The 15937-nt window shown below is 34.6% G+C and overlaps 1 protein-coding gene across 1 annotated transcript in view; it reads right to left on the reverse strand.

Moving 5' to 3' along the window:
• GCSAML (germinal center associated signaling and motility like) overlaps window positions 1-15937 on the reverse strand; it is a 48500-nt gene that overhangs the window by 21594 nt on the left and 10969 nt on the right. Inside the window, exon 2 of the mRNA XM_043465667.1 lies at window positions 109-168. Coding sequence (XP_043321602.1) covers window positions 109-168 — 60 coding nt within the window. The remainder of the gene's footprint in view (window positions 1-108; window positions 169-15937) is intronic.

The following is a 15937-nucleotide window of genomic DNA, read 5'->3' on the forward strand; positions in this document are numbered from 1 at the left end:
TTTATCATTGGGGCTCTAAGAGATCTAAGTTAGGACATTAGCTCTCATGGTACAGAGATTCTGGAAGTAAATCTCTGGGGAAAATGCTCTGAAATGCTGTGTTCTTACCGTTTTCTTTTCACGTCTGGGCTTACCTTCCCAAGCTCCTTTTGATTGTCTTTCAAGCAACTAGAAAACACACAAGAAAAAAAGAGATTGTTACCTCTCTCCAAATCTTTTTGTCTCCATTTTAGCTTTCCTTAACATTTTTCAAAAAATGGGATACACCATGGCTGATTCATATCAATGTATGACAAAACCCACTGAAATGTTGTGAAGTGATTGGCCTCCAACTAATAAAAAAAAAAAAAAAATGAGATACAATTTGTGTTAATTTTTGCTGCACAGTGAACTGAATCAGCCATATATGTAGATTCCACTCATACATGTTAATGCATGGTATGTGTTTTTCTCTGACTAATTCACTCTGTTTGATAGACTCTATGTCCATTCACATCTGTATAAATGACCCAACTTTGTTCCTTTTTATGACTGAAAAATGTTTCCTTGTATATATGTATGACATCTTCATTATCCACTCACCTGGATTTAGGTTGTTTCCATATTCTGGCTATAGTAAATAGTACTATAATGAACACTGAGGGGCATGTGCCTTTTGAACTATAGTTTTTCAGAGTATATGCCCAGGAGTGGGATTGCTGGATTATATAGTAGTTCTATTTTTAGTTTTTTGAGGAAACTCTGTACTGTTCTCCATAGTGGCTATATCCATTTACCTTCCCGCCAATAGTGCAAGAAGGTTGCCTTTTCTCCACACTCTCTCCAGCATTTGTTGTGTGTAGATTTTTTGAAATGGCCATTCTGATTGGTGTGAGGTGATACCTCATTGTAGTTTTAATCTACATTTCTCTAATAATTAGTGATATTGAGCAATTTTTCGTATGCCTCTTGGTCATCTGTATATCTTTCTTGGAGAAATGTCTATTTAGGTCTTCCACACAGTGAGGTTTTTTGTTGTTGTTGCTGTTGTTGTTATCGAGCTGTTTGTATATTTTGGAGGTTAATCCCTTGTCAGTTGCTTCTTTTGCAAACATTTTCTTTTCTCCTGTTCTCAGGGTTGTCTTTTCACCTCATTTTTGGTTTTCTTTGCTATGCAAAAGCTTTTAAGTTTAATTAGGTCTCACTTGTTTATTTTTGTTTTTATTTTCATTACTCTAGGAGATGGTCAAAAATGATCTTCCTGTGATTTATGTCAGAGTGTTCTTCCTATGTTTTCCTCTAAGAATTGCATAGTGTCTGGTCTTATGTTTCAGTTTTTAATCTATTTTGAGTTTATTTTTGTGTGTGGTATAAGGTTCTAATTTCATTCTTTTACATGTAGCTGTCAAGTTTTCCAGTCTCTCGTTGAAGAGACTGTCTTTTCTCCACTGTATATTCTTGCTTCCTTTGTCGTAGATTTGGTGCCCATAGGTGCGTGGGTTTACCTCTGGGCTTTCTATCCTGTTCCATTGATCTATATTTCTGTTTTGTGCAAGTACTTTACTGTTTTAATTACTGTAGCTTTGTAGTATAGTAGCTTAACCAAACCCCAGGAGACAGTGAAGGACAGGGAAGCCTGGCGTGCTGCAGTTCATGGGGTTGCAAAGAGTGAGACATGACTGAGTGACTGAACAACAGCTGAAGTCAGGGAGCTTTATTCCTCTAGCTCCATTTTTCTTTCTCAAGATTACTTTGGACATTTGGGGTCTTTCACTTTTCCATACACACTGTAACATTTTTTGTCCTAACTCTCTAAAAACTGTTGTTTGTAATTTGATAGAGATTACATTGAATATGTAGGTTGCTTTATGTAGCATAGTCATTTTTCACAATATTGATTCTTCCAGCCCAAGAACGTGGTATATTTTTCCATTTGTTAGTGTCATCTTTGATTTCTTTCATCATCAGTGTTTTCTTATTGATTTATAAATACAGGTCTTTTGCCTCCTTGTGCTCAGTTAAGTAGTCCTATTCAACTCTTTGCAACCCCATGGACTGTAGCCCACCAGGCTCCTCTGTGCATGAAATTTTCCAGTCAAGAATACTGGAGTGGCTTGCCATTTCTTACTATAGCTTTCACCTCCTTAGGTGAGTTTATTCTTAGGTATTTCACTCTTTTTTGTTGCAATGATAAATGGCATTGCTTCCTTAATTTCTCTTTCTGATCTTTCATTGCTAATGTATAGGAATTCAAGAGATTTCTGTGCATTAACTTTGTATCCAGTAGCTACCAAATTCATCAATTAGCTCTAGTAGTTTTCTGGTGGCATCTTTAGGATTTTTTTTACTGTAGGGTATCATGTCATCCACAAACAATAACAGTTTTACTTCTTCTTTTCCAACATGGATTCCTTTTCTTTGTTTTTCTTTTCATAGTGCCATGGCTAGCTCTTCCAAAATTATGTTGAATAACAGTGGTGAGAGTGGACATCCTTATCTTATTCCTGATCTTAGAGGAAATGCTTTCAGGTTTTTCACCAGTGAGAATGATGTTTGCTGTGGGTTTGTCATATATAGCATTTATTATGTTGAGATAGGTTCCCTCTATGCTCATTTTCTGGGTACTTTTTTTTTTTATCACAAATGGGTGTTGAATTTTGTCAAAAGCTTTTATTGCACCTATGAGATGTTCATATAGTTTTTATTCTTTAATGTGTTAACATGGTGTATTACATTCATTGATTTGTATGTATTGAAAAACCCTTGCATCCCTCAGATAAGTCCCACCTGATCACGGTATATAATCTTTTTAATGTGTTGTTGGATTCTGTTTACTAGTATTTTGTTGAACATTTGCATCTATGTTTCTCAGTGATATAGGTCTGTAATTTTCTTTTTCATGATATTTGGTTTTTATTACAGTGATGGTGGACTAGAGAGTGAGTACACTTCTCTTACTATTAAAAAGAAGCCTGCTTTTCCTTTCTGTTAAACTTCATTTTCTTTGAAACTGACAGTCACAGATACAGAATGCAATTTGGAAATTGACCAGAAGCCAGACTTATGATGGAACAAAATTCTATAATCAGATCCCTGATTCTCTCAGTTTAATTTTTTATAATCAGGAAAGTTCTAGGGCTTGGATTGATCATGATCTGACATGCAAATTTCCTGAGTTCTCCAGAAGAGAAAGGAGGTGCCAAGAAGGTTGAAAGCCCCTTACAATGGAAAGGTTTGGCCTCTCCAGTGAGGCCAGGTAGCATAAGCATGCTATATATGTCTATGTGGAGTACTAGGACTACCTATCCCAGCCCTCTGAGCCAGAGCAAGATTCTCTAAAGCCTTCTGTTTTGCCATTCACGTACATGTAGAGCAATGTAATCCTCACCTACATTCAGAGAAGTGTATGTTGTGCATATTACCCTTAGTTTTATTCTCATTAATTAAAATCATTATTATGAGAATCAGTCAAACACTGAATGATGAAGCTACAACCAGAGGAACCAGTGACTTGAATGATTATATAATGGTTACAGAATAATTCATCAGAGACCAAAGCCCATGATTCAGTTAATCAAATTTTTCACTATGTACATTGTACAAATATAGCATTTCTTGGACTAGTCTTTTCCCACTAGTACCAAATCCTCAGAAATAGTATATTCTCTTGTTTCTATATAAGAGTTCATGTAAAATATCTCAGACTATGAGCCTCATACCTGCTTACTGACATTATTGAGAGAAGTCATCTCTTCAATATTAGTGTTTAAAGTTCAAGAAACATTGTTAGATATTGACACACAGGACTACTAAGCAAAGAGTAGAACTTGTTAAATACAAAGTAAATCAGATTTGCAGAGGAAGGGAACCTTTTCTTTTTATTCTGATGTAGAGATTTCTGGATAGTATTCAGAAACTCTCAAATTTGGAAGTTATAATTACTTAACAGTATAGATTGTGAATCAGGAAAAATTTAATTTTGGTGTCCCCTATTTGCTTTTCTTTTTCTGTTTCCCTAGAATCCAGTTTCTCATGATTTCTTTTTTCCAATCTGATCAATGAAGATTCGCCTTGAGGTTTTCAATGATTCACTAATTTACCCTTCTAAGGGCTGTTTGTATTTCAAAATTAAAAAAACAGGGTCATAAAGTTCCTAATTTAGAAGATACTTAATTGGAATTTGTTGTCATTAGAATTACTCTACATAAATAGGCATTTATGAATTGTCATGCATAAAGTAAAAGATTTTGTTTTAACCAAACAGAATTCAGATAACATCAGGCATTGATGATATACAAAGATTTATTGAATGAATTAATAAATTGTCAATATTCTATCATTTGAAAACCACATATTAAGCTTAAAATGTATGCTGGTCAAAGTACTGAGATAAGGGCTGATTTTTCCATATTTTCTGTGCTTTTTTCTTTCTTTTTAAAAATGTTCCAAATGTATGACTTTAACTTTTTAATACATCATAGCTCCACAAAAGAAATCTAAATAAACACCAAAATTCAATAATTTGTACAATATTTCTCCATCCAATTTGAGATTTTTTATTTTCCATAGATTCTTCTTTCCACCTCAAGAAGGCTCTTCAAAATTTCATTTAGTTTAGATTTGGTACTGATGAAAACTTTTTATATTTGCTTGTCTGAGATAATTTTTATCTTACCTTCTATTCTAATTGAGTAGAATATCCTAAGTGCAGGACAGTATTTTTGATGAGTGTATGTACATGCTCAGATGTGTCCAGCTCTTTGCTACCTCAAGAACCATAGCCTGTCAGACTCCTCTGTCCATAGAATTTTCCAGGCAAGATTACTGGAATGGGTTGCCATTTCCTATTCCAGGGCATATTCCTGACCAAGGGATCAAACCTACATCTCTTCTGTCTCCTGCCTTGCCAAGCAGATTCTTTACCACTTGAGCCATCTGGGAATTGCCCAGATGAATTTTGATGAATACAGATGCAAAAATTCTCAAAAGAATACTCACAAACCAAATACAATCATATGTTAAAAGAACTATGTACCATGATTGTGTTGGATTTATTCAAGGAACACAAGAATGGTTCAATGTTTGCATATCAATCAGTGAGACATACAAAATTAGCAAGAGGAAGGATAAAAATAATGTGATCATCTCAACAGATGAGAAAAATGCATTTGATAAAATTTAACCTCCATTCATGATTAAAATCCAGATTAAAACTTTTACCAAACTGGGTATAGAGGGAATATAGAATGGGAAAGACTAGAAATCTCTGCAAGAAATTATAGATACCAAGGGAATATTTCATGCAAAGATGGGCACAATAAAGGACAGAAACAGTATGGACCTAACAGAAGCAGAAGATATAAACAGGAGGTGGCATGAATAGACAGAAGAACTTTACAAAAAAAGATCTTCATGACCCAGATAACCACAATGGTGTAATCATTCACCTAGAGCCAGATATCCTGGAATGTGAAGTCAAGTGGGCCTTAGGAAGCATGACTATGAACAGGGCTAGTGAAGGTGATGGAATTCCAGTTGAGCTATTTTAAATCCTAAAAGATGATGCTGTGAAAGTACTGCACTCAATATGCCAGCAAATTTGGAAAACTCAGCAGTGGCCACAGGACTGGAAAAGGTCAGTTTTCATTCCAATCTCAAAGAAAGGAAATGCCAAAGAATGCTCAAACTACCACACAGTTGCACTCATCTCACATGCTAGCAAAGTAGTGCTCAAAATTCTCCAAGCCAGGCTTCAACAGTACATGAACTGTGAAATTCCAGATGTTCAAGTTGGATTTAGAAAAGGCAGAGGAACCAGAGTTCAAATTGCCAACATCTGTTGGATTATCACAAAAGCAAGAGAGTTCCAAACAAATATCTACTTCTGCTTTATTGACTATGCCAAAGCCTTTGACTGTGTGGATCACAAAAAACTGTGGAAAATTCTGAAAGAGATGGGAATATCAGACCACCTGACCTGCCTCCTGAGAAATCTGTATGCAGGTCAGGAAGCAACAGTTAGAACTGGACATGGAACAACAGACTGTTTCTAAATTGGGAAAGGAGTACATCAAGGCTGTATTTTGTCACCCTGCTTATTTAACTTATATGCAGAGTACATCATGTGAAATGCCAGGCTGGATGAAATACAAGCTGGAATCAAGATTGCGGGGAGAAATATCAATAACCTCAGCAATGCAGATGACACCACCCTTACGGCAGAAAGTGAAGAAGAACTAAAGAGCCTCTTGATGAAAGTGAAAGAGGACAGTGAAAAAGTTGGCTTAAAACTCAACATTCAGAAAACTAAGATCCCTGATAGAGGGAATATAAGTGAGCATAATAAAGGCCATTTATGAGAAATCCACAGCTAACATCATACTCAATGGTGAAAAGATGAAAGCTGTTTCTCTAAATTTAAGAACAAGGCAAGAATGCTCATTCTTGCCACTTCTATTTAACATAGTATTGGAAATTCTAGCCAATGCAGTTAGGTAAGAAAAAGAAATAAAATACATCTATATTAGAAGAGTAGAAGTAAAACTGTTCCTATTTGCAATACTTTATATAGAAAACCCTAATGTCTCCAAAGAGTCTATTAAAATAAATAAATTCCTCACAATTGCAGGATATAAGATTAATATTCAGAAATCTTCTTTGTTTCTGTACATTAATACTAGTAATGCAATACTTTATATAGAAAACCCTAATGTCTACAAAGAGTCTACTAAAGTAAATAAATCCCTCCTAATTGCAAGATATAAGATTAATATTCAGAAATCTTTTGTGTTTCTGTACACTAATCCTCAAAAAGGGAACATTTTAAAAAAATCTTGTTTAAAATTACATCAAAAAGAATTAAAATATCTGGGAATAAATTTAACCAAGATGGTGAAAGATGTATACTAAGAAAATTATACAACATTGATGAAAGAAATTGAAGATGATACAAAGAAATTGAAAGCTATCCTGTGATTTTGTATTAGAATAATTAATATTGTTAAAATGAGTATTCTAATCAAAGCAATCTACAGATTTAATGCAATCTCTATCAAAACACCTGTCAGGGAATGTTTAACAGTAGGATTCCTGTGTGCTGTTTTCTGTCTCTCATGAGCCCTCTGTTCCTTATCAGTTTCTACAGGAACAAGTGGAGTGGCACGCTGCTCTCAGGACTGAGGTCATGAGATGGAATGCATGCATGGATTTCCTTCATTAGCTTTTCCATACAGTGAAAGTGATTATTTAAGACCCTCTTTCTTTTGATATGGATTGTCTCCTGGCTTTATGACCCCTATTACTCCTTGTTTCCTTGGTAACTTGTAAGTCTGGTCTTTTGATCTTTATCTTTGCTGAAGAAGCTACCTTGTAAAACAGTATATATACTCACAGAATTCAATAAAGCGCCCTCCTTCCACTAGAGACCTGAGTCCCCATGTCCTCCTTTCTCTCTCTCTCTCTCTCTTTCTCTATGTCTCTTTCTGGCTGATTCTCTGGAGCATGGAAGCCTGCCGAGCTCACTTTCTTGCCCGGGCTTTCAAGACCTCTTTGAGAGGACGCCCTGTGCCTACATGAGTGGTGCAAGCGCTGTCCTGGGGCTTTATTGGTTCTCTGCATAACCCAAAAAATATTAGCCTCTTTCTCTCTTTTGCTTTCTTATCGTCGACTCTGGACCACCAGGTTCCGGTCCATTAAAGGACCGCAACAAACACCCATGACTTTTTTCACATAACTAAAACAAATAATCCTAAAATTTATATGGAACCACAAAAGACCCAGAATTTCTAAAGCTCTCTTGAGAAAAAAGAACACAGCAGTATCACTCCCCCAGACTTCAGAGTATACTACTTATATACAGTAATTAAAACGGGTTTGTCCTGGCACAAAAAACAGACACATAAGTCAATCAAACAGAAAAGAGAATCTAGAAATAAATTCATGTATCTATAGCCAGCTAATCATTGGCAAGAATATACCAACAAATTTTCCTGGTAAAATAGGACATTTACATGTAAAACAATGATATTAGAAAAAATTTTCACATTGGACATAAAAATAAAATGATTTAAAGACCTAATTGTAAAATTTGTAACCATAAATTCCTAAAAAAAATATAGGCAAACACTCTTTGACATGTTACAACAACATTTTTTGCCAAAATAAATAAAAGCAAAAATAAGCAAATTGGATCTGATTAAACTTAAACATTTTGCACAACAAAGGAAATTATTTATAAAGTGGAAATACAACCTACAGAATGGGATAAAATATTTGCAAATGATGAGCTCAACCAAAGGCTAATATCCAAAATATATAGATACTTCATACAACTCAGTATCATAAAAACAAACAACCCAACAACAAAAAATGCACCTGAACAGACATTTCTTCAAAGACATACAGATGGCTAACAGACAAATGAAAAGATGTTCAACATCATAAATTATTAGATAAGCATAAATCAAGACAGCATTGAGGTATCATCTTACACCTGTAAAATGATCATTATCAAAACAATTGCAAACAGCAACAGTTGGAAAGGATGTGGAGAAAAGTGGACCCTTGTACACTGTTGGTGGAAATGCAAATTGGTACAATCACTATGAAAAACAGTATGGAGATTCCTCATAAAACTAAAAATAGAACTACATATGATCCAGAAATTCCACTCCTTGATACTACATCTAGAGAAAACTAGAACATGTGTGCAAAGGACACAAGAACATGTATGCAAAAGAAAACAAGAGCATGTATGCAAAAGACACATGATGCTGTATGCTGTGTACATACAATATCACTATTCACATATCACATAGCCATATCACATAGCCAAGATATGGAAACAACCTAAGTGTTCATCAACAAATAAATGGATATAGAAGACATGAGATGTATGTGTGTAATACATAATATTAATAATATTCAGTCTTTAAAAAAGATCAAATTTGTTGCTACATCGGTGGATCTACAGAAACAATGAAAACAGTGACAGACTTTATTTTCTTAGGCTCTAAAATCACTGTGGATGGTGACCGCAGCCATGAAATTAAAAGATGCTTGCTCCTTGGAAGAAAAGCAATGACAAACCTAGACAGCATATTAAAAACCAGAGACATTACTTTGCCTACTAAGGTCTGTGTAATCAAAGCTATGGTTTTTCCAGTAGTCATGTACAGATGTGAAAGCTGAACAATAAAAAAGACTGATGGCCAAAGAACTGATGCCTTTGAACTGCTCTGGAGGAGACTTGAGAGTCCCTTCGACAGCATGGAGATTAAACCAATCAACCCTAAAGGAAAACAACCCTGACTATTCATTGGAAGGACTGATGCTGCTGCTGAAACTGAAGCTCCAATAGTTTGGCCACCTGATGGGAAGAGCTGACTCATTGGAAAAGACCCTAATGCTGAGAAAGACTGAAGGCAAGAGAAGGGGATGACAGAGGATTAAATGATTGGATGGCACCATCAACTCAATGGACATGAGTTTGAGCAAACTCCAGGAGATGATGAAGCACAAGGAAGTCTAGTATGCTGCAGGGGGTCCATGGGGTCACAAAGTCGCAAGCAGTCCATGGGGTGGCAAAGAGTCAGACATGACTGAGCAGCTGAACAACAACAACAAAGTAAGTCAGACAAAGACATAATGTTTGATATCACTTATATATGGAATTTAAAATATAATGCAAATGAATATATGCAAAAGATATTCACAGATATAGAAAACAAACTAGTGTTTCCCAAAAGGGAGAGAAAAAGAAGGAAGGGCATATTAGAGATATGGGATTAAGAGAGACAAACTACTATTATAAATAGATAACCAACAAGAAGATACTGTATAGCACTGGAATTATAGCCATTTTCCTGTAACAACTTTGGATAGAGTATAATCTGTAAAAATACTGAATCAGTATGCTGTACACTTGAAATTAATAAAGCATTAGAAGTCAAATATACTTTAATAGAAATAATAAAGTTTAAAAAATCAGAAAAAGCACATGACAGTCAACTAGGTGTTATCCCAGACAGGGTAGGTTATCAATACAAACAGCCAAGACATGGAAGCAATCTAAATGTACCTCGACAAATGAATGGATAAAGAAGATACAGTACATATATTCAATGATATATTACTCAGCCATTAAAAATAATGCCATTTGCAGCAACATAGATGCACATACAGATTGTTATCCTGAGTGAAGACAAATATTGTATGATATTGCTTATATATAGAATCTAAATAAAATGATACAATGAACTTACAAAACAAAAACAGATTCCCAGACCTACAGAGCAAACTTATGGTCAGCAGAGGGAAAGGGTCTAGAGGAGGGATAGATTAAGAGTTTGGGACTGACATGTACACATTGATGTATTTTAATGGATAACCAACAAGGACCTACTGTATAGCAAAGGGAGCTCTGCTCAATATTATGTAAAAACCTACATGGGAAAATCATTTGAAAAAGGATAGTTACATGAATAAGTATAACTGAATCACTTTGCTGTACACCTACAACTAATATAATATTGCTAATCAACTTCAAAATAAAATTAAAAGTTTAAAAAAATAACCATATTATCAACTATTTGAAGTTCAATGCCATTATTGACTTGTACTGTATTTTTCACTTAGCTTGTGTTAATCTGCTAACAGAAAAATTATAAGCTTAAGCAAATTTTTGTTTATGCATTTTTTGTGCATTTTTCTGAAAATAATTAGAGAGAGATACATTTACAGATATTGGGTTGAGACATTCAGGGGTGTTATCTGGCAGACACCCTTGTTACTTTTGCCATGCCTGCTTTTTTGGTGTCACTATTATGCTTGTCTTGTTATTATCACAACCTCAGACATCATGTCCATGTTCAAAGTAATTATAAAAGGGAAAGTAGATGCCATTTATGCTGAATATATTTATTAGAAAAGAAAAAGATTTCGTAGGAAGCTCCAGGTCATCTCATTGAACATCTAATGATATGCCTACCTACAAGGGATATTAGAGCTGATTATATTGCTAAAATAAATAAAATCAAAGTTATATTAGTAAGGAATCTTGAGGAACGGATACGGATCATGCAAATGACAGTGTTTCCAATTCACTAATAGAGAAAAAAAGACAAGGAGAAAAGCCTTTCCTAATCGTTTCCCATTACTTATTAACAATCTCTCTTATTCACAAGCCCAGAGTTTACTTAGACACTGCTAAGACAGGACAGGAAAGTCAGTAACAATACGGTTCTGAATTGATAATGGATTTTATGTTCATTATTTGATTGCTTTCTCACTACCATCTCTGTTTATCAAACACTGATTGCTATCAGACCTCTAAGCCATTAATTTAAAAAAAAAAAAAATGAAAGAAACCTATTAACATAATTTACCATCTTAGAAATCTAACCAAAAAATTTAAAGGTTATCTCAACAATTTCAAAAATTCATTTGATACTATTTAGCCACATTAATAATAAAAATTCTCATAAAATGTATTATAATTCAGAACTTCCTTATTTTGATAAAAGCAATATATCAAAAGCATACAGAAAAGTTAATGAAAAAAAAAAAAACAAGAAAAAGGCAGGAGTTGTAAAAAATGAAAAGAAATAGAAAAGTATTTTTTGTAGTTTATATGTTAATTATATGTAAAACCCAGTAGCATTAACTTAACAAACCATTAAATAACAAATTTAACAAGAGTGGTAGACACAAAACGATCTTACAAAATTCAATAACATTTCAACAACACTAGGCTAGAGAATAATGTACTTTATTTGGTATTATAAATAGTACTTAGAAATCAACCTAAGCAAAGAATCAAAAAAAAAAAAAATTACAACTCTTTTAAAATACACTAAAATTTTGAATAGAGTTATACACAACTGTTTTGACTGGAATAGTGGTTGCATCAACATAGCTTTTTGTACTGAAATTAATCTATATATCCAATGCTTTCCCAATCAAAATTCAAGCTGACACTTTTGATTAACTCAACTAATTTAGTTTTTAATAAATATGAGAGGTAAAAGTCCTCAAAAAGTTAAATCAATTTTGAAGTGAGGAATAAAGAGGACATGTTCTGAGCATAGTTAATGGGCATTGTTAACATCTATTCCATCTTCTTTCTGGAAAAAGGAAAGTGATGACTGCCTTCCTCAGAATCATTTGCCACCAATATTGAAGCTGCAAATTATATGCTGCTGAAAGTGTGAAGAAGCCTTTTTGTGGTTCTTCCTCCAAAAGTCAGGTTCACAGACAAGAAGTTTTTGTGCATCAGCCTTCTGGTGTCCATTCTTAAGCCTCATAAACAGTACTGGTAGGGAAATTTTTAATATAGAATCACCCTAGAAACCGCTTAGGCAGGGTAGCTTGGTCAATTTTGTAGCATAAAGATATGTTTATAAAGAGGCCCAGGCTGAAAGCCAAAACTAGAGCCAATCCAGTGATTTTGTAGGTACCAAAGTCTTTACATTTAAAACCCATCCTACTAAAATCATTCTACTATGGTTTATATTTATTATATCAAGCCTCTGTGATGTCATAGAGAATAACATCACACCAGATATCAAGACGTACTACAAAGTCATAATAATAAAATCTATATGCTGCTAGTAAAGGAATACAAGACATAAACCAACCATATGTAGACACTCCATATATAATATAGAAGTAATTATAGTTCAATGGGAAAAGAATATATCTTCTAGTAATTGAAGTTGCAAAATCTGGGTCATTTTTTTGAGAGAAAAAAAAGCAAAATCCCTAACTTAATCCACATACTAATAGAGATCAAAAATCTAATGAAGAAAATCAGTACAAAAAAATTCAGAGTAATAGCTTTGCTACATAAAAATGGGAGAAAACTTCTTCCTAAGGAATTACCCAAGAGAAAAGAAAACATCTATCCACAAAAGTATTTAAACATGAATATTTATAGTAGCTTTGTTCATTATAGCCCAAAATAGGAAGTAACTCAAATACTATGGATAGAAGAATGCATAATCATATTCTTGTGTATTTGCACCTAAACAGACTCTGGAATATTCAGTAACAAAAAAGAATGAACTTTTGTCACATGCAACAGTATGGATGAATCTTTTCATTAATGTTGACTGAAAAGCAAGCAAAAAAAAAGTACATATTTTATTAGCTCATTTGCAAAAAAAAAAAAAAAAACATGGGAATAGAAGAGTACTTTGAGGTGATTGAGAAGAGGCATGAGGAAAATTTCTGGGATGATGAAAAATTATGTCATGATTGGTGTGTTCTATAGGTATACACATGTTCTATGACTATACACATATTCTATAGATATATACCACGTTCCATAGGTATACACATTTGTAAAACTCAACAAGTGTTGCACTTAAAATTTGCTCATTTTGCCATATGCAAATTTTGCCTTAATACAGAAATCAATTAAAGGAAATTTATCTTAAAAGAACCAAACCACAAATCATGAGGCAAAAACTTGACAAATTTTATTACATCAACATTTAGGACTTCAGGTATTAATAAATAAAAATGTAGCAAGTAGATGGATGCCTAGTAAGATTAGGTATTTGTTATGGCTAGCAAACTTGAATCAGTCTCCTGAACCTCTTCCTAGGCTTGTCTGTGCACTTCTCCATAAAATCCAGTTTTAGTAAAAATCCTGCCAAGGTGCTTTAACCAGAACCCCACCAAGCTCCTTGTTCTCCACTATCCACCAAGAGATTTCTGATCATCATGGCCTGTCTTCAACAAGAGTTCTGTTAGGTCAGTTGAGCCAGAACCACTTTTAACCCTATTTCCTCTTAGTAAATTTTCATCCACTGACCCCTACCCTGTTCCTTGACTGTAAATTTCTTTCAGCCTCATCTCTCTCCCCAGCTATAAAATCAAGTCTTCCTTGCCATCTTTAACAAGTGTCATTACTTTTTTCTTTAACCTGGCTAACACTCAAGAGGTGAGTCTATAATATTCAAACGGTGTTTGTTAATCCACAAGAATTCAAGAAACCAAAGAGGGAGGAAAAGATGAGCAAAAAAGTTTCTGTTTGTTTGGGTATTTTGTTTTGCTTTAATTTATTTCTGACTGGAGGACAATAGCTTTACAATACTGTGTTGATTTCTGCTGTACAACGTGAATAAGCCGTAAGAACACACACATCCTCTCCCTGTTGAGCCTCCCTCCCACCCAACTCCTCAATTCCCAGCCCTCTAGGTCATCACAGAGCACCATATGTAAAAAGCTGGCTAGTGGGAAGCAGCTATGTAGCACAGGGAACTCAGCTTGCTGCTCTGGGAGCAGAGGATTTGGATAGTAAACATTTAAAAGAAGCTTCAGAGCCTAAGAAGCACCTGAATAGATACACAAAATCACCAATGAACAACCAGAGAAATGAAAATTAAAATAACAATTGGTTACAAATTTACGTTTAAAATATATGGCAAAATTAGAAAACATGCATTTTTCAAGTATAGGAACAGATGTGAAGATCCAAAAACTCCAGAAAGGGAGAGTAGAAGGTGTAGCCTCCCGGTAAAGAAATGGGGTATATTCCAGGTCACTCCTTCCAAAGGGATATAAGAGGTATGTTTTAGATATCCACAGCAGGACTTTGGTAGGCAGGTTGGCAATGAATGGATGGTGTGAAGCAAGCTCAGATAAGAGGTTACAAGGCAGATACTCTAATAAATATAGATCTCAAAGATATTGATGAGTATAGAAGAAAACGGACTAAGTTGATACTAAGTTATTGTTTGCATCTATTAACATTTCAAAGACTCAGATCCAAACACTCTAAGGCTACACATGAAATAAATTAAAATTAGTACTTATGGGAAGAGGAGTGAGATTGGGAATTAGGGAGGAAGGAGAAAACATAATGAGAATGGTCTTACATAGATGGCTCAGTGGTAAAGACTCTGCCTGTCATTGTAGGAAATGTGGGTTTGATTCTCAAGTTGGGAAGACCCCCTGGAAAAGGAAGGGCAACTAACTCCAATATTCTTGCCTGGGAAATCTCAAGGACAGAGGAGACTGGCGGGCTACAGTCCACGAAGTCACAAAAGAGTCAGACACCGCTTAGTGACTAAACAACAAGATACCACTCCTTAGTCTTCCTGTTAGTGGTGATTCCTTTGTTCCTTTTGCTGCTTTTAAAGCACCTGCCACTTTATTAGAACCTAGATGAAAATAACAATGCAAAATACTTTTCAATGGTCACAAAGAGTAGTTTGTCTTGAAAATCTTTGACACATTCTTTCTACTTTTTGGAAAGCAGAAAAGCACCACTAAGAGTCATCAAATTCTACACTTAATTATTAACTAATGAGAATAAAAAGAAAAAACCACATGATCATCTACACATGAAAAATTCATCTGCTTCAAAGTCAGGTACTTCAGTCTCTGATGCCTGGCTAAGCACTTGGCGCTGAACACAATTTTAAAAGTAAGGGCACAATGGTGAGACGGTAAATAAATTTCCTCTTAAGGTACTTTTTCCTTTTCTTTAGTCAATTTACTACCTCCCCTTTCTGAATACAGAGGCATACTAAAGCCTTATTCTCTGGGGAATATCCAAGCTTTTAATTTGGTTACTTTAGCCCTGAGCAGGAATGTAAGAATTCTTCATAAACAATTATGGAGATCTGATTATAAAATTCTGTCCAAAATGTAAGTTCTAAATCCATATTGCCTGAGGAAATATGGGCTGGGTCTAATTCCACCAGAGGAAATATAGATTTTCTGTTATTGAATTTTCCTTTAAACTATCATCTTTGAAAGGCTGAGTCATATAGAGATCATAAAATATTTAAGATGCTGCCTGACTTCAGACTATACTACAAAGCCACAGTCATCAAGACAGTATGGTACTGGCACAAAGACAGAAATATAGATCAATGGAACAGAATAGAAAGCCCAGAGATAAATCCACGAACTTATGGACACCTTATCTTTGACAAAGGAGGCAAGG

The sequence above is a fragment of the Cervus canadensis genome, chromosome 4, assembly GCF_019320065.1.
Source record: "Cervus canadensis isolate Bull #8, Minnesota chromosome 4, ASM1932006v1, whole genome shotgun sequence".
Lineage (NCBI taxonomy): Eukaryota > Metazoa > Chordata > Mammalia > Artiodactyla > Cervidae > Cervus > Cervus canadensis.